Source organism: Rhinatrema bivittatum, chromosome 1, assembly GCF_901001135.1.
Source record: "Rhinatrema bivittatum chromosome 1, aRhiBiv1.1, whole genome shotgun sequence".
NCBI classification, from domain to species: domain Eukaryota; kingdom Metazoa; phylum Chordata; class Amphibia; order Gymnophiona; family Rhinatrematidae; genus Rhinatrema; species Rhinatrema bivittatum.
This window is the reverse complement of record NC_042615.1, coordinates 570,532,155-570,552,509: the sequence shown is the minus strand read 5'-3', so window position 1 is coordinate 570,552,509 and position 20,355 is coordinate 570,532,155. Positions and strand designations below refer to the sequence as shown.

The window sequence follows — 20,355 nt, the reverse complement described above, 5'->3', positions numbered from 1 at the left end:
CTTTACAGGAGAGAAGGTTGCCTCTCCTGCAAAACATGATGTGATGATTATTCTGGGAAACAGCAATGTGTCTGCTATCCCACAAAGCAGTGCAGCGAGGACTGTTACTATAAATACACCCAGGCTGAACAATAGGTTTAGAGATCATTTCTGAGATGTGTTCATCCATGCAGTATGAACACAAAGAACTGACCTATGGCAATGATTTAGTCCCGCCACAGCAGTGCCTAAATTGTGCTGGTCAATTTAGGTGGCCAGTGCTGAAAATCTGCGCCAGCTTTCTTCACTGACCTAACCTCAATCCCAAGCCCATTCAGAACGTCTCTGTTTATTGAAACAGGGGGATAGATTTGGCCAGTCAGGTTGATACATTTCAAAGGTTTTGATCTAGCTGGCTAAGTCTTTACGCAGCCTGCTAATCTCTTGAAAAACTGACCTCTAGGGTTTTTTGAGAGGACAAAAATTGCTCATTAGGAGCAGGCTGAGCTAACATGTTAAACTTGACCATTCGCCTTATTGGCTAGTAAGACGCATGCTCTGCAGGCTGAGTGAGAGGGTCATTTTCAAAGACCTTTCTGCAGGTTAAACAGTGCTTTACTCTTGGAAATGGACTTTTAAATTATTGCCTGCCGAGATGCATGTATTTTTTTACCATAGTTTGAAGAGACAATCTTGTGGGCAGGAGTTGAGAATCAGCTGCATACTTTTGCATTTACAGAAGTACGTGCACATTTTCTCCTAGAAAAAATCTGCACACAAATTAGCAGGTGTAATTGTGTGCAGGATGTCTGAGTAGAATAATTTTCGAAGGGAAAGTATGCACATACTTTCTCTTTGGAAACTGATGCAAAATCTGCTTTTAAAAAGTACCTGCAAATTTTACACCAATGTGAGCAGTTACAAACTTACTCCCTAAAGGTATAACTGTTTTGCTACATGTAACCAGGATTTTGCACCTCTATCACGATGATAATCTTGGTAACAAATTATGCACCTGATATAGCCCATTGTCTCATTATTCATGTTCTGCTGCCTTTTGAAGCTGAACCCGGGACCAAATACTGAATGTTTGCATCACATATGAACCTAAAAGAGGAAAGTATGAAGATCTCCAGAGGTTCATATTATGACAAAACGAGAATGACTGGTGAAAGGCAGCTGAGATGAGACAGTGAGGGCGAGCCAGAGACAAGAGCAAGAAACAAAATAAGGAAGAACATGGAGGGGAAGAATTAGGAAGACAATGAGGACAGCAGCAGAGAGTTTGAACATGTAAGGAAGAAGATAGAAACTGAACTGGAAATCATTGCCTAGCAGCTCCTATTCTGGGGCCTGTACTGAAAATGCATGGGAGCACTACTGGTTTCTGGTCAGTATTTCTGGGTCAAAAGAACCAGACTGAAAAGGAATGCAAAATATCCCGAAGGCATCTTACTGGGGATACATCAGCATCATAGTCCCATCAGAGAATATACAGAATCCTTGCAGGGCAAACGCTGTACCTTTGGAAATATGGGGGAGAGGGCAGAAGGATTATTGGTAAATAATACTTTATAATTTTCATTGCTTGATGGAAGTTATGATGCAACTCGAAAGGGGTGTGAGACATCCCACTAAAGATCACTGAGAACCACAGCTGTCTTGTTATGTTAAATGGCTTCCAGTGGGTGCACAGGAAGGCAAGAGTGCTGTGAATCCACTAGAAAAGCAAAGTGCTCACAGGATGCATGATGAAGCAAGAAAATAAACTGCTTTACTAAAGTTGAGGAGGACAGTAATTTGGGAAAGTACATTTTTAAGTTATATTTCTTAAAGATGTTTATGTGATACAAAAGGGGGGAAGGGAGAAAAGGTGGGTGGATAGCAGCAGCTTGCACATGCTCCTTTAGGATTTCAGCTGAATCAAAATTGGCCCATTCTTTGCCAAAAGCACAGGAGTTAAAACTTTTCCAGTTTTGACCCGACTATTTAGCCCAGTCATCACAGCAACAGAAGAGCTGTGGTGGTCCCGCTTCACAAGAGTGGGAGCAGAGAGGAGGCTGGAAACTACAGGCCGGTTAGCCTCACCTCAGTGGTGGGAAAAGTAATGGAGTCGCTGCTGAAAGAAAGAATAGTGAACTATCTACAGTCAGAAGAATTGCTGGACCAGAGGCAGCATGGATTCACCAGGAGAAGGTCCTGTCAGACAAACCTGATTGACTTTTTTGATTGGGTGACTAGGGAACTGGATCGAGGAACAGCGCTCAATGTCATCTACTTGGATTTCAGCAAAGCTTTTGATACGGTCCCGCACAGGAGGCTTGTGAGTAAAATGAGAAGCTTAGGAGTGAGTGCTGAGGTGGTGGACTGGATTGCAAACTGGTTGACGGACAGAAGACAATGTGTGATGGTAACTTACTCTGAAGAGAGAGTGGTGTTAAGCGGAGTGCTGCAAGCATTGGTGTTGGGACCGGTCCTGTTCAATATCTTTGTGAGCGACATTGCGGACGGGATAGAAGGTAAGGTTTGTCTTTTTGCGGATGATACTAAGATCTGCAACACAGTGGACACGCTGGAAGGAGTGGAGAAAATGCGATGGGATTTAAGGAAGCTGGAAGAGTGATCGAAGATATGGCAGCTGAGATTCAATGCCAAGAAGTGCAGAGTCATGCATATGGAGTGTGGAAATCCAAAAGAACTGTATTTGATGGGGGGTGAAGGGCTGATGTGCACAGAGCAGGAGAGAGACCTTGGGATGATAGTGTCTAACGATCTGAAGTCGGTGAACCAATGTGACAAGGCGGTAGCTAAAGCTAGAAGAATGCTGGGCTGCATAGAGAGAGGAATATCTAGTAAGAGAAAGGAAGTGATGATCCCCTTGTACAGGGCCTTGGTGAGGCCTCACCTGAAGTACTGTGTTCAGTTCTGGAGACCATATCTCCAAAAGGACAGAGACAGGATGGAGGCGGTCCAAAGAAGGGTGACCAAAAAGGTGGATGGTCTTCATAAAATGACTTATGAGGAGAGATTGAAGAACCTAAATATGTATACCCTGGAGGAGAGGATGAGCAGGGGTGATATGATACAGACTCTCAGATACTTGAAAGGTTTTAATGATCCATGATCAACAACAAACTTTTTCCGTTGAAAAAAAAATCAGTAGAATTAGGGGTCACGATTTGAAACTCCAGGGAGGAAGACTTAGAACCAATGTCAGGAAGTATTTCTTCACGGAGAGGGTGGTGGATGCCTGGAATGTCCTTCCGGAGGAAGTGGTGAAGACTAAAACTGTGAAGGATTTTAAAGGAGCATGGGATAAACACTGTGGATCCCTAAAGGCTAGAAGATGAAAATGAAGAGAAGAGCCATGGGGGTGGCTTGCTGGAATGGAGGCTACTACCCGGTGATTACTACCCTTAATCAACAAGCCTTCACATGGTTAATACAACTCCAACATTGCTCTCTGCTTCAATGGCAAGGGGAAATGTGGAAAAGAGGATCTGCAATCAGACAACAACCAACAAGGACTGAACTACACAGTCTGGGTAAACAAATAAGCATGGGGGTAGCTTGCTTATTGCGGAGGTTACTACCCTAAACCAATTAAGCCTGATACTTCACTTTGAATGCATATTGAAAATTGTTAAATAAAACATGCTGGTTATTAGCTGTACGTAGTAGTAAAATACAAGAGTTTGCTTCTATGGCAAGGCTTCCCAAGCCTGTCCTGGGGAACCCATAGCCAGTCAGGTTTTAGGATATCCATAATGAATATGCATGAGATAAATTTGCATATACTGAGCCTACTTTCAGGCATTTTATCTGTTTGGGGCAAAATAGGTTAGAGTGCAGGTATACCTGTAGGTGGTTGTGAAATTAGATATTTTTGACAAAGAAATTAAGTTGGAGTCTCGATTATTTCTGTGATCATTGATGAAGTCTTCTATCTTAGATCTTTCAGGAACGGTCTCCCATTTCTTTCAGTCCACCTCATAACTGAAGTACATACTTTTTGACGTTCCTTATTTTATTCTATTTCAGACAGAATCTACCATTGCAATAATTTACTAATGGAATCATTGTAAGTTGTGATAACTTTTGTTGAACTAAAGAAAAAATTGAAGCAATACATGAGCTTATGAGATCGTATGGACTCTTTCTTCAGATGTGACAGTCTGGAAGATTGCAGCATTTATAGACAGAAAATGGACAAAGCTCAAATGATACCACATTATCGGGCGGATTTTAAAAGCCCTACTCGCGTAAATCCGCCCGGATTTAAGCGAGCAGGGCCTTGTGCGCCGGCGCACCTATTTTCCATAGACCACCGGCGCACGCAGAACCCCGGGACGCGTGTAGGTCCCGGGGTTTTTGGAAGGGGGCGTGTCATGGGCGGGGCCGAATGACGCAGCATTTTGGGGGCGGGCCCGGGGGGCGTGGTTTCAGGCTGGGGCGTTCCGGGGGCGTGGCCGCACCCTCCGGAACCGCCCCCGGGTCGGGTCTCGGCGCGCCAGCAGCCCGCTGGCACGCGTGGATTTATGTCTCCCTCCGGGAGGCGTAAATCCATGGATAAAAAGGTAGAGGGGGGGGTTTAGATAGGGCCGGGGGGGTGGGTTAGGTAGAGGAAGGGAGGGGAAGGTGAGGGGAGGGCGAAAGAGAGTTCCCTCCGAGGCCGCTCCGATTTCGGAGCGGCCTCGGAGGGAACGGAGGCAGGCTGCGTGGCTCGGCGCGCGCCGGCTGCCCAAAATCGGCAGCCTTGCGCGCGCCGATCCAGGATTTTAGAGGATACGCGCGGCTATGCACGTATCTTATAAAATCCAGCGTACTTTTGTTTGCGCCTGCTGTGCAAACAAACAAAAATGTTGTGTTTTCATTGGGATCAATAGCACTACTAGGACTCTACAATAGAGGATCCAATGTACAATCTTTGAAACATGATCTTCAGATCTGATATTCCTGTTCAACGCATATTTTAAACTCAAACCAACTGTGTTACAGTTAATATAAAAAGTAAATCTGGTACCATGCCTTTTTTTTTTTTTTTTTACAGGAAGTATTATAAGCAGATGAAATTTATTGGATGTAAGAACATTGATGGCAGTGGATTAGGGTGGTTTTATGTTGTATGTTTTGACGTTTGTTACAATTATTATGTATATTAGACTGTAAACTGCTGAGGTGATATAAATTGGAAAGGCAGTCTAGAAATGTTTTATAAATAATTAAATAAAGGTGGAAAGGACATGACAAAAGGGCAGATTCTCTTATATAAGTAGGGTGGGCTTTACCATGTGGGTGCCCATAGGCAATTTGAGGGGGAGAGGAACCTCCCCTCAATCTCCCTTGTCCAGATCCTCCCCTCTCGGTGTCCTCCTCTCATCTTGGAATTCTTGCTTTTGCTGTCCTCCATATCGGTTCTGACTGCATAGCAGCGGCAACTTCAGGAAGGAAATTCGTCATGGGGCTTGTGAGCCTTCATTCACTCAGAGGCCCTGAGGCACCTCACTCCTCTCCTCTAACAAAGGCATCCTGGTATCATGGAAACCCATGCAAGGGGTGGGGTGACAGAGCCTCTGAGTGCATGAGGGCTTGCAGGCCCCACGTTGAATTTCCTTCTTGAAGTTGATGCTGCTGTGGGGCCAGGACCATATGGAGGAGAGAGTTGCAGCTGCAGTCCTCGACTGGCAGCAAGGTTGTGGCAGTGGTGCTCCAGCACCTATGAAAATTTGGCTCCGGAGTCAGTTGCCAGGTTTGCCTATGCCTAAATCCAGACAGGCCTTTCAGGTTTTGCTAAGAGAAAAATGTCTTCTTCATTGACTTTAAAGAAATCCTCTGGCATACCTTTCTCTGGTGTGTGTTTAGTTGGAGAGTCTGATGCATTGAGCATTCAATCCAGCTTCTACTATCAATGATTTAAACATCTGATTAGGAAAAAAAAAGAAAAGAAAGAAAACCAAGGCTCCAAAAATCCATGTATTTCTGGACATGGTAAGTCTCTGTCAGTCCTCAGAGCTGAAATGATCCCCTGGAGAATAGATCCGAAGCACCTGCAGAATACTTCAGTCTAATTATGCCTCTGGCCTATTCAGTCTTCAGTCACTTAAAATTTTGGTTAAGCTTTAGTTTTCCTCAAATATCATTGGGACAATGATTGAACATTATTTTCTTTCTTTTCTTGAATAAATTACTTTTCCTGGACATACTTGACAAAGTATACATCTGGGATATTCCTGCCTCTCTGCCAAGTCGTTCTTGCTTGCAGAACAGTCCTATGCTTTTCAGCAAGAGCATATAACACTTAATATTAAGATATTTTGGAAGGCAGAGAAAAAAAATAAAGTACTGTCTCTCGAAAACAAAGAATGGAAATATAAATGAACAATGCAAAACAAAATTAGATATTATTTTAGGGAGAATGCCAGAATGAAAGTAAGTTTTACATTACAGAACAAAAGGGTAAAATCAGCAAAGGGGATTTTATGTTTAAAAAAAAATTTAAAAAGTACCTTTGAATAATTTCTGCATATTGCAGTATACCCACAAGAGACTAAGCAATCCTAGTTGCAGCAACATCACCAATAGCTCATAAGGTTTAATTTTCACAGTATTTTTCATGCATGCAGCTGTTGGAATGGTAAAAAGAATGCACTTTATCTTAATTTGCATTTAATTTTTTTTTTCTCATTGACAAAGTTCTGGTTGAATTTCAGAAAAAACTGCTTGGTTTTGCAAGCTGGTTAACCCCTCCCACCTTGAAAAAAAATATGTTTGGAATACTATATTTTACATAAATATATTTTCAGATAGCAACACCACACTGTATGCATGTGGAATTAGACTCACAGGCATATACTAAAGAGCTTTTACCCTGCAGCCTTAAGCCTAACATGCCTATCTAGGTATACATCATTCTCTATCAATGTATACCCTGTGGTATCTTGCTGCTTGATTCTTACTGGAAGCTTCAATCACTACTCTGGGTTTTAAATTTGAGAGAAAATGGATTTTAAACATTGCACAAATTATTTCTTTCTTTGGTCTGGAACCCCTCATGTAGCAGGCACGTTTGCCTCAATTTTATTGATTCTGTAACCAACAAACATTCAAGGGAACTTTCTTGTTTCGTGGTTTCTTTTGTGCGGTGGCTAGCATAGCGTCAGCCTTTATCTTGGCTTGACCCTATAGGCTAGCTCCCGTGTTTTTTATTCTTTAATATTTGCTGAACAAAACTTTTTTTATTTTCCTTTTTTAATTTTTTAAGAATAGTGCTTTATGGCATTCCCGTGGTGCGGGCAGACCCAATTTCACTTGTAAAGTCTTATTTGAAAAAGCCACTTAACTTGGTGTTTGCTTGTGCTTTACCGCTGCTCATAGGGGTCCGGTTCCGCTTGCCCGACATGGGCCATGTTTTGGCGTATCGTTGCCTGCTTCAGGGGCTACGGGAAACCCTTCTGAAAGCACTTTATACCTGTATTGCTGCGTCTGAAACCTTCGCGTGAGTGGCGCCTTCACTTTAAAAAATTTTTTTTAAAGTGAAGGCGCCACTCACGCGAAGGTTTCAGACGCAGCAATACAGGTATAAAGTGCTTTCAGAAGGGTTTCCTGTAGCCCCTGAAGCAGGCAACGATACGCCGAAACATGGCCCATGTCGGGCAAGCAGAAACGGACCCCTATGAGCAGCGGTAAAGCACAAGCAAACACCAAGTTAAGTGGCTTTTTCAAATAAGACTTTACAAGTGAAATTGGGTCTGCCCGCACCACGGGAATGCCATAAAGCACTATTCTTAAAAAATTAAAAAAGGAAAATTAAAAAAGTTTTGTTAAGCAAATATTAAAGAATAAAAAACACGGGAGCTAGCCTATAGGGTCAAGCCAAGATAAAGGCCGACGCTACGCTAGCCACCGCACAAAAGAAACCACGAAACAAGAAAGTTCCCTTGAATGTTTGTTGGTTACAGAGTTTATTGAACAAGGGAACGAGGTTAGTTATTGATCAATTTTATTGATGCCTGCTGTGTCTAAAGTCTCTAAGGAATTTCTTCCTAAAGTATTAAAACTCAACATTTTCATATCTGGTTAAAAATCACTTAAAATTTGAATATTTATGAAATCTAATGCCCTTCCAGTTTGTCTCTCTAATTTTGGTACTGCATTAATGCAAAGTGAACCATACACTGCATGTTTAACTAAAAAATTGTGGGCCCATTTATAAAATATTTGTACATGTTATTGAATCAAACACAAATGTCTGTGTCGGTCAAAAATTCTGCAGGTTGGGTAAAAGACAGGAAAATTAGAGTAGGATTAAATGGTCAATTTTCTCAGTGGATAAGGGTAAACAATGGAGTGCCTCAGGGATCTGTACTTGGACCGATGCTATTCAATATATTTATAAATGATCGTGAAAAAAAAATATGAATCAGGTAACCAAATTTGCAGATGATACAAAATTATTCAGAGTAGTTAAATCACAAGCGGATTGTGATAAATTGCAGGAGGACCTTGCGAGACTGGAAGATTGGGCATCGAAATGGCAGATGAAATTTAATGTGGACAAGTGCCAGGTGATGCATATATGGGAAAATAATCCATGCAGTAGTTACACGATGTTAGGTTCCATATTAGGAGCTACCACCCAGGAAAAAGATCTAGGCTTCATAGTGGATAATACACTGAAATCATCGGCAGTCAATAAAGGAGTGGAGGAGTAGCCTATTGGTTAGAGCAGTGGGCTACAAACCAGGAGACCAGCGTTCAAGTCCCACTGCTGTTCCTTGAGACCTTGGGCAAGTCACTTTACCCTCCATTGCCTCAGGTACAGATTGTAAGCCCTCTGGGGATAGGGAAATACTGTTGCGTTCGTGCCTGTTCCTCGCCCTCGCTCCACCCTCTCTACTTCTGTGGCGACTCCCTTCAGGTCTGACAGACAGTTGCTACCGCGGAGTTATCCTGCCGCATCTCATTGGAACCCCTGGGCTGGCTTGACGCTACGGACACGCCATGTTCCTGATGACGTAAGGATGCGTGCGCGCTCCAGACTTGTACCGGCGAAGGCGCTAACCTCGGGGGCGTCCTCCCGTAGTGACATCACCCGCTTCTAACATAAAAAGGTCTTGATTGCTACTATTAATCGAGTTAGCAAGGACTCAAATCTACCTTTGCCAGTTACGATTCAACCAAGCTACTCTGCTTTTGTATTATTAGGAGAACCCGCTCCTCGGGGGCTCCGCTCTCTCTACTCTTGATTTCAGATTGTTGGATGGGATCCGGTACTCGCTCCTCGAGGGCCTACGTTCCCGAAGACTCAGAAGACTCCTATTGCCTGGAGGCGATCGCAGACGTGAACACAGTGAGTACTATTATAGACAGGAACTGGTACTCGTTCCACGAGGGCCCTTGTTCCTAATCTCTAAGGTTCCCTACAGTCTAAGACGTTATCGCAGGTACGGAGATCGTGAGTTACCATGGCAGATTGCAGATAGGAACTGGTACTCTCTCCACGAGGTCCTATGTTCCTAATTTCTTTTTCATGCTCTCTTCTTCCTCAGAAGATATCGTGTACCTATATCTTACGGATTGCTATTATAGACTGCAGATAGGAACTGGTACTTGCTCCATGAGGCCCTATGTTCCTCGACTCTTCCAGACTCTCTTCTATTCCAGAAGCCATTCCATACACAGTTATTGTGAGTTCTATTTCAGACTGCTTATAGGAACCAGTACTCGCCTGCGGCTCCTGTTCCTGAATACTGAAGGCTCTCTGTTGCATAAAGAAGACACTACAGAGATCTACAATTGTGAGTGTATCATCTACCACTGGTTATGCTCAGCATACCCTGTCTACTCACTACCTATAGTCTCTCCTTACAGCTCAGCAACTCAGAGATCGTAGTTCCAGTATCAGAGGGACTTCAGCCCTGCCGGGCATATCAACTCACTACTGCCACCTTTGGTGGTTCTACTTCCAGTCTAATAAAGAACTATCTGTGTTTGTCTCAATACTCCAGCCTAGCCGGTGGTCCCTCTCAAGATCTCCACTTGAGGGCGCTGTCATCTGCCATCGGCCCAGGGATTCACCATTTTACTAAGTGTTCATTCCTTACACTATGTGGGAACCAACCCACAGCAGATCACTAACTCCGCCTACGGAGTATCATAAAGTGCAAGTCCCTCCCCTTGGGGGAGCAGCACTGAACAAATACCTACAGTACCTGAATGTAATCCGCTTTGAAGTGCTGAAAAAGTGTGAAAAGGGGAATATAAAAATCTATATAAATAAAAATAAAGCAAATAGAATTTTAGGAATTATTAGGAAAGGAAAGGTGAATAAAATAGAAAATGTCATAATGCTTCTGTATCGCTCTATGGTGAGACCGCACCTTGAGTACAGTGTACAATTGTGGTCCCCGCATCTCAGAAAAGATATAGTTGCACTGGAGAAGTTACAGTGAAGGGTGACCAAAATGATAAAAGGGATGGAATAGCTCCCCTATGAGGAAAGGCTAAAGAGGTTAGGGGCAGTTCAGCTTGAGAAGAGGCTGAGGGGGGATATGACAGAGGTCTATAAAATCATGAGATCTAGAACGGGTATATGTGAATCAGTTATTTACTCTTTCAGATAATAGAAGGACTAGGGTTCACTCCATTAAGTTAGCAAGTAGCACATTTAAAACAAATCAGAGAAAATTCTTTTTCGCTCAACACACAATTAAGCTCTGGAATTTGTTGCCAGAGGTTGTCGTTAGGGAAGTTAGTGTAGCTGGATTTAAAAAAAAGGTTTGGATAAATTCTTGGAGCAGAAGTCCATTAACTGCTATTAATCAAGATGACTTAGGAAACAGCCACTGCTATTACTAGCATGGGATATACTTAATGTTTGGGTACTTGCCAGGTACTTGTAAACCTGGATTGGCCACTGTTGGAAACAGGATGCTGGGCTTGATGGACCCTTGGTCTGACCCAGGATGGCAATTTATGCTCTTATGACAAATTATTAATTATGTCAATAGAGAGGATTTTATTTTGTACCTATTAATTTCCAACATTATATCTATAAAACATCAGAATCCAAATAATATTTTTGACTTGGCACTCTTAGTAACTTGGATCATGAAGAAGGTTATTTTTTTTAAACAGCCTGTTTGCAAAAGTCAGCAAATACATGTATAAATTATGGGGTAGATTTTAAAAGAAGCGCGATCAGCCTACTTTTGCTTGCGCATCAGACTCAAGCAAAAGTACGCTGGATTTTAGTAGATACGCGCGGAGCCGCGCGTATCCACTAAAATCCTGGATCGGCGCGCGCAAGGCTATCGATTTTGTATAGCCTGCGCGCGCCGAGCCGCGCTGCCTCCCCCCGTTCCCTCCAAGGCCGCTCCGAAATCGGAGCGGCCTCGGAGGGAACTTTCCTTTGCCCTCCCCTCACCTTACCCTCCCTTCCCCTACCTAACCCACCCACCCGGCCCTGTCTACACCCCCCCCCTTACCTTTGTCGGGGGATTTACGCCTCCCGGAGGGAGACGTAAATCCCCGCGCGCCAGCGGGCCTGCTGCGCGCCGGGCCGCGACCTGGGGGCGGGTACGGAGGGCGCGGCCACGCCCCCGGGCCGTAGCCACGCCCCGTACCCGCCCCCAAAACGCTGCCGACACGCCCCCGCAACGCCGCGCGCTCCGGCCCCGCCCCCCGACACGCCCCCCTCCGAGAACCCCGGGACGTACGCGAGTCCCGGGGCTCTGCGCGCGCCGGGAGGCCTATGTAAAATAGGCTTCCCGGCGCGCAGGGCCCTGCTCGCGTAAATCCGCCCGGTTTTGGGCGGATTTACGCGAGCAGGGCTCTGAAAATCCGCCCCTATGCGCACAAGTCTGCTGTGAAAATTATACCACCAGATTTATTCACACATAATTACACCTGCTATTGTATAAATGGACATTTTTCAGGAAAAATGCACAGATACAGCACTTGCTTCCTGGTATGACATTACCAACAGCATAGCTAACACCACCTGTCCCCTGCAATCTAAACGTGTCTGTCTGTAAAACAACAAGAGTAAGAAACCATGGTATTCCCAAGAGCTAAAAAACCTTAAACAACAACTTCGGAAATCTGAAAAGATCTGGCGTAAGAATCCCTCACATACTCACCTGGCACAATTTAAATCCTCCCTAAACCTCTATAGTGACAAACTTAACATGACAAAGCGAGACTTCTATGCCAACAAAATACACCAATTCCAATACAATCCTAAAGTACTATACGACTACGTGAATTCACTCACCAAGACAACTACTCCCGACATCCCTGATGTAGTAGCCAAATCCAAATGCGAAGAACTTGCCACGTTCTTCCAAACCAAAGTAGATAAATTGCTATCCAAGTTCTCCTCCTCTACCGGTCCCAGCAACCACTTCGAATTGGACATCAATCAAACAAAGACCAGTAACTATACTAAAGTTCTCTCCTCCCTAGACTGCACTTCAACATTAGAAATAGAAACCTTTATCAAGAAAGCCAAACCGTCCACTCACCCATCTGACACTATACCCACTAAACATCTTCTCACAATACCCAACATCATTGCCAAACCTTTAACAAAAATCATTAACCTGTCCATTAACTCTGGGCAGGTACCCCTCCCCCTGAAACAGGCAATTGTCAAACCTATTCTAAAGAAGCCCAAACTTGACCCCTCTGATCCAGCTAATTATCGCCCTATATCAAATCTTCCATTCATTTCTAAACTCCTTGAAAAAACTGTCAACAAGCAACTTACAGAATACCTTGAAGATAATCATATCCTTGCCCCCGCACAATAAGGTTTTCGGAAATCTCATAGTACTGAGACACTTTTACTTTCCCTGACAGACCACATTATCAAAGGATTTGAGAAAGGGCAATCATACATTCTTGCCTTCCTTGACATATCCTCCGCATTTGACACCGTCAGCCATCCTATTCTCCTACAGCGGTTGACTGAAATTGGCATTACAGGCGTTGCCCACAACTGGTTCAATTCCTACCTCAGCAACAGAGATTACAAAATTCAATTAGGAAATCATGTATCCAAGGCCATCCCCCTCAACCGAGGTGTCCCTCAGGGTTCTTCCCTATCCTCAACCCTATTCAATATTTACATCCTACCTCTCTGTTACTTCCTTTCCAGTCTAAATCTCCCTCATTACATATACGCTGATGATGTTCAGCTGCTCATACCCATCACCGACTCTATCGAAAACCATGGATTTCTGGAATGAAACCCTCTTTTCCATTAACAATCTCCTATCTTCCATCCACCTAGCCCTTAATACCACGAAAACTGAAATCATGCTCATCTCACCCCAAAACCAACCAATCCTCCCCCCTATTACGCAGTTCCAATTTGCCCAACAAGTCCGTGATCTGGGAATCATCCTTGATGGTCATGTCACACTTAAGAAATTCATCAATAACATACTCAAAGACAGCTTCTTTAAACTCCACAAACTAAAAAAACTCAAACCCCTACTACATCCCCCCGATTTCCGTACAGTGCTTCAAACTACAATCTTCACCAAGACTGACTACTGCAATTCCCTACTTCTCGGCCTACCCAACAATGCCATCCATCCCATTCAAATTCTGCAAAACACCACAGCCCGGATCTTGACCAACTTACGTAAACATGACCATATTACCCCTGTTCTAAAAGATTTACATTGGCTTCCAATAGCTTCCCGCATAAAATATAAGGCGCTCTCTCTAATCCATAAGGCCTTATACAACCCTGAAATGAACTGGTTTAATGATTCCTTCCATTTACACCAGTCTAATAAGCCTACCAGACATGCACACCTTGCAACCATGCCTATCCCTTCTCCTAAACTCTACAAACTTACTTCCACGAGAGCCCGTGCATTATCGATAGCCGGGCCGACCCTCTGGAATACAATGCCAGTTGAATTACGGCAAGAGGAATGCCTCAAATCTTTCAAGCGGAAGCTTAAGACCTGGCTCTTTGCTAAAGCATACACCTAATTTTTCACTCTTCCTATCCATTATTTCCACCTTCCACTCTCCCCTCTACTTTCCCCTTCACTGTCCCTCTCTCCCTCTCTCCCCTCCCCTCTTTCCCCCCTCTTACTTCTTTCCCCCGCTCCTCCCTCCTTCTCAGCTCTCCTCTCTCCTCTTCCCCTTTCTCTCTCACTAGCCTGCCTACACTTCTTAGTCTTTATTTTCCATTGTACATATGTATATAATTGCAAACGTTGTTATAATATAATTTAATGCAAACTTTCCCATGTTATCTCCCACCCCCTTTTAATACCTTGTTCGCATGTTTTAATCGTTCAATGTAAAGCGCCATGCCTGGCGCCAGTTTATGTTACAATGTGAACCGATATGATATCCTGGATGAATGTCGGTATATAAAAATTTCAAATAAATAAATAAATAAATAAAAGTGCAAACCCTTTCCCAACCCTACCCCTGGAGCACCTCTGCTCAGACTGGATAAACTTACGTGCATACCAGGCAGGCAATTTTATAACAAGCTTTTCCCATGGGTTAAACACTATTTTAGTTGTGAAAATGCCTTTGAAAATTACCCTCCTATTTATGAAATTCATTCTGTGCTTCTGGAACAATAAGCAATGAACTTATAACAGGCAAGCAGTGAGAGGTCTTGGTGGCTGCGAGCCACACCTGAATTTTACAAATTTTATTCAGCAGCTAATTTTAGTCTATTGGACTCTAATGGTGCACTTAATACATCAGCCTCTGAAAAATAAAACCCTTCTTGTTTTTACTGCTACTTCTATTTCTTCTGCATTTTGCTACACCCAATGGCTAAACGTTTCATCAATTGTGATTTATAAAATAAAATGACTAGTGAAACTGGTTGAGCTCACTTTGTCTTTGCAGAGGAAACTGAGCTGAAATGTACAATGGGTGAAAGAAAAAGCTGAAAACATTGTTTAATTTCATGTACTGATTTTCCAACATAAATTATTTCATTATTTAAATTTTTTTTTCTTTACCTTTCCATAGCAAACTGTTACATTCGCGGGGAGCTGGGAGAACTGCTTCAGTTCAAACACATCTCGGACTGCCCATCGACTCAAATTATTTTCAGCCTTGCTTGAGCCAACCACATTCTGGTTTGAATGAATATAAGCCACTTCTTCAACACCATCTATGAGGTGAGAAGAGAGCCATCAATGCACAGTGATAGACACGTCACAAAAAAGTCCTTGCCCAACTTCATGCCACTTTAATTTTGAGTGTAGCACTTGAATAAATAGTACCTAAATGAAAAACTTGATGGTATTTAGTATTTACCAACAAGTAAGACATATTTCTATAAACGCAAAAATACTTATTAATTCCTACATTGTCTATGAATGCATCTAAAACCCAAGTGGTGACTTCCCTTTCATTTGGCCAGAACTAACCCGGACAAAATAGTATCTAACATGAAATATAGTCTGCTGTAGAATGTTCTGAGGGATTTGTGCTAGTGCATTACAGTGCACAATATATGGTAAACTCCTGTCCCTTCTGTGCAGGCTGTGATAACTTTCACAGGACAAACTTAAAAATGATCCAAAGATGATGATACACATGAGCTTGAAACCATTCCCTTCTTCAGAATTTGAAATTTGTAATTCTTCAGAAGGAAGCTCAGTGGTCTTCAAAGCTCATAAACAACATTTTTGGATAATTCTTATACTGCTACAGTAAGATGTATCCACTGCACAGTGTTACAAGCTGGAAACGATCCAGATTTTTTGCAGGACCTACATAATAACTATCAAATATTAGTTTAATAGAAACATTTAAACAGTATATTCAAAACTTTGCAAAAACAGTAAAACTAACAAACTAGAAATAAACAAGCACAAAATATTTGACAGTAATACTGTTTCACACTAGTTGTGCAAAATTTTACAAATAGTTCTTCTGTTATATTCCATTCTATCTGGGGGCTAGCATACACCAGAAACAGTAAGTTGCCTCACCAGCCCTTTTCGCACTAACAGAGAGCCAGCGCTCTGCAAACGGCAGTATGATAGGGCCTAGTAGGGTTCACATGGCAGCTAGGGGCTTCAAACCTGGAATCATTAACACAATTACAGAGGAAAAGGACTTAAATTACTAGTTTCTTTATTTCCCATAGATGTTCAGCATTACATAGTTGCACAGAAAATATCAGCAGTGTCAACTTTTGGGCTTAGTTTATCTTAATATATTGCCTTATTTATAAAAAAAAATAAAAATAAAAATAAATCAAAGTGGTTTACAGAAGAAATTACATTCATAATTAAAGCAAGTATCAGTTTACATCAATATAAACCCTTCTGCTTTACAATTTCTCCAGGATTTGAAAGCAGTCAAACATTTTGGCACTGATCCTGCACACAGAGTATGAGACTTTCTGTTTCTCTTGCTGTGTTCATGCTTTTATTCTGTATAGCTCCTTGTTCACTGTTATACTGCAAATTGGTGGTCAGCCTATACGTTCATAGCTTCATCTAAGTTCAGTGCAGCTTGCTCTAAAGGGTTAACCTCTGATTTGAAGCAGGGATTTCTAGGCATTTTTCTGCATGGTTTTTGGTCAGTTCTGGCAAAACCTGTGTGATTCAGCGGCTAATCTGTTAGGACTTGCAACTTGTGGAAAGGCCCCGCAAGCCACTGTACTTACTCCAACATCACTGGCCAACTGGTCATGTGCTTATGGCTGGAAGCCACCAGACTCCCCTCTCATGGCTCAGGATGCTGTCATCACCGCTGCTCCTTGGATTTTTCCTAGGTGCACAGGTCCACACACTAAATAAAGGGCCCGCAGCAGGATAATACCTATGGTGCCCCAAGATAACATCAGCATCTCTGCCCTATTTAGGATTCCCTGGACTTCCTCTCCTTGCCTCAGCAATGGGTCTCCTATGCCTGCTGCTTTGTTCCTGGTTTCTGCGGTCCCAGCCTTTCCTTGTCTTCTCGCCTCTCTTTGGATTAACTTCTGGATTTGACTCTTGCCTGGACACTGACCATTCTTGCTTGCTGCCTGCCATGACCCTAGTCTGGCCCTGGATCAATGCCTATGCTATAGCTAGAGAGACTCTTGCCTAAGACTTCCAGTCCCTGGAACCCAGGGCCCAATCCAAGGGGAAAAAGGTTGGTATAGGTGAAGCTCCTAGTTAGTCTCTTTTCTGCATAGCTGCGCCAGCTGTAGGTGACAGCTTATGGGGTTTTCCCCGAAGGTTGAGCCAATCTCGCCACAGCAGCAAGGGCCTACAAATATTACAGTTGCTGAGGCTGTGGATTCAGTGGACCTAACCTCGCTTCAGGCCATACCAAGACTGGATCAACTGTTCAAGAACAGCAAAGGGTCCTTAACCAGGTAACTGCGGTACCGGAAAGTCTCGCACTCCAAATGGTTGCCCTGACCCCTGCACCAGCTCAACAGCTAGTGACTCTGTCAATATATAGCTCATTCCTCCAGAGTCTTCCATATTTTCTCCAGTAGTTCTGGCTTGTTTTTGAGGAGCCCGGTCGGTCATCTTTCTTGGCAGTTGAGCTACTCCAGGATCTGACAGGGCTCCCAAACCCTTGGATAATATGCCATCCAATTTTGCACCATTGTACCTGAAATGCACTGGGGAAAGGATAGTCTCGCTGCCATATTTTTGGCAAGGCATTTCGGGCAGAATAAAAGATGAGTTTGCTGGCAGGGATGTTCCCACTTTGCTGGACATGATGATCTTATTGGCCTGGTCTCACTGATTGCCAAGAAAGGGCCTGGGCAAATAAGACTACCCAGCACCTGATAGCCCTGGCCCCTCACGTTCAGCATCCTCTTGGCCAGACTCCCTCTCCGGAATCCAAGACACCAGATGAACCAATGCAGCTGGGCTGAGTCAGGCTCTTGCTAGGGGAGAAGCTTTGAAGAAGACAGCTAGGCTTATACTTATACTGTATCGGTCATGGGCATATGGCATCCCAGTGTTTGGAGAAATTGGGAAATTCCAATGCCTAGGGTTGTCTGGGGAGGCAACCCTAGGTCGCAAATTCTCCTCCCTCCAACTATTGTTTCCCGTCACTATCTTCACCAAACATGACCAGTTTGAGACAGAAGCATTCCTGGATTCAATAGCAGGCGGGAACTTTATTGATCAAGCCCTGGTCCAAAAGTATCAGATCCCTACCTTCATCCTGGAAAATATGGTAACTATTTCCTCAATCTATGGGGACCCTCTTCTGGGCTCCTCTCTCTTTAAACCAGTCTTCTTCATAAAGAAACATTCGCTTTTTATGTAATCCCTCGAGCCGTGAATCCAATTATTTTGGGCCTGCCCTAGATTCAACGGCTTTAGCTAGTGATTGATTGGAACTCTGCAATTAGCATGATGGGGGCCTGTTTCATCTCTTGTCTCACTGCTGTTCCTATGCTGCCTCATCTGATGTTGGTTGCTACTTTACCAGAGCTATCCCCACAGTATGCCGACTTCTCTGTTGTGTTTTCTAAGCAGCGGGCTGAAACTTTGACCCCCACATCGCTCCTACGACTATGGTATAGACTTTCTCCTAGACAAAGTACCTCCATGGGATAGGGACTACCCATTATTTGCTCCAGAGACCAAGGCCATGAGTCAGTATATCAAGGAGAACTTAGCAAGGGGCTTTATTTGATCATCTTCTTCCCATGCTGGAGTGGATTTTTTCTTCGTGGGAAAGAAGGATGGTACCCTTAGGCCCTGTATTGATTAGAGGGGCCTCAATGTCATCACAAAGAAGAATCGCTATTTATTACCTCTCATTTCAGGGCTTTTTGATTGCCTCAAAGAGCCAAGATCTTCACCAAGTTGGATCTACGGTGAGCATACAATCTCATTCATATTAGGGAGGGAGAAGAGTGGAAAATCGTGTTCAACACATGAGATGGACATTATGAGTACCTTGACATGCCCTTCAGACTCTGCAATGCTCCATGCAATGCTCCATTTCAGAATATGGTAAATGAAATTTTCCGAGACTCTTGTAATCCCATGTAGTACCTTGACGACATGCTCATTTATTCTCAGTCCCTGACTCTGTACAGAGATTAACAAGGGCCACGGCGGATCGGAGATCATTGCTTGTATGCAAAACTTGAGAAATTACTTTTTTTAGCAAGAGCAGCTTCCCTTTCTGGGGTACATCATTTCCTGGACCAGTTTCCATATGGATCCTGCAAAAAAGAAAGTCATCCTAGAGTAGCCCCAGCCAGTCAGCCTGCAGGCTCTACAGTGCTTTCTAGGGTTCACTAATTACTATCGCCAATTTGTTCCTGAATATTCAACCCTCACAGCACCATTCACCGCATTGACTAGGAAGGAAGGGTGAAGAAACTCGATGTTGGTCCACAGAAGCCAATAATGCCTTCCAGGCTCTCAAACAAGTCTTCTCTCAGACAACCAGACCCAGATCACCTCTTTGTCCTGGAGGAAGATGCCTCGACTCTTGGGGTAGGGGCTACCCTCAGTCAACATAGCAACCAAGGGGTCCTCCTGCCTTGTTCCTTCTTCTCCAGGAAGATGTCTCCAGCTGAGAAGAATTACACGACTGGAGACCATAAATTTCTTGTGGTGAAACTGATGCTGGAAGAATGGTAGTATATCCTAGAGGGAGCCAATTACAAGACCATGATCCACACTGATCACAAGAATCTGGAATACCTTCAACAGGCACAGCAGCTTAATCCTAGACAGGCTCAATGGTCCCTCTTCTTCAATCAATTTGATTTTGAGCTCCACTATCGGCCAGCAGCCAAGAATCAGAGAGCGGATGTCCTCTTCCGCTCCTTTCTGACAGAGGACATAACAGAGGCTCCATATCCCATAATCAACCCTGCAAAAATCATTGTCATCACTGCTACTCCAGTGCTTCTGGGAAGATGATGGTACCTAAAGGTCTCCGGGAAAATGTTTTACAATGAGCTCACGACTCTTGCCTTGCAGAGCATCCTGGAGTAGCCCGTACTCTTGAACTGCTTCAGCACCACTACTGGTGGCCCCAAATAAAAACATGGAATCTTGCCCTGTCCCCTGATTTTATCACGGACCTCCCTCTTTCACATAGCAGTAGCACGATTTGGGTTGTGGTGGACAGATTCTATAAGATGACACACTTTGCTCCTCTCCCATGCTTATTTTCTGCTCCTGAGCTAGCCCACCTCTTCATTCAACATGTCTTCTGACTACATGGACTGCCTCTCACATTCTATCAGACAGAACCATTCAGATCACAGCCCGACACTGGAGGGTTCTTTGTAAAAAAAAAAAAATTGACATTATCCTGGATCACACAACAGCCTACCATCCACAAGGGCATAGCCAAACAGAGAGAGTTAACCAAGTCCTCAAGACC

General features: G+C 43.6%; 1 protein-coding gene across 6 annotated transcripts in view; it reads right to left on the bottom strand.

Moving 5' to 3' along the window:
- The window catches only part of ERCC6L2 (ERCC excision repair 6 like 2), a 427,384-nt gene that overhangs the window by 86,406 nt on the left and 320,623 nt on the right, over positions 1-20,355 (bottom strand). For all 6 annotated transcript variants that reach the window (XM_029617631.1, XM_029617627.1, XM_029617610.1 and 3 more), the window contains one exon: positions 14,991-15,145. In XM_029617631.1, the coding sequence (XP_029473491.1) occupies positions 14,991-15,145 (155 nt within the window). The remainder of the gene's footprint in view (positions 1-14,990; positions 15,146-20,355) is intronic.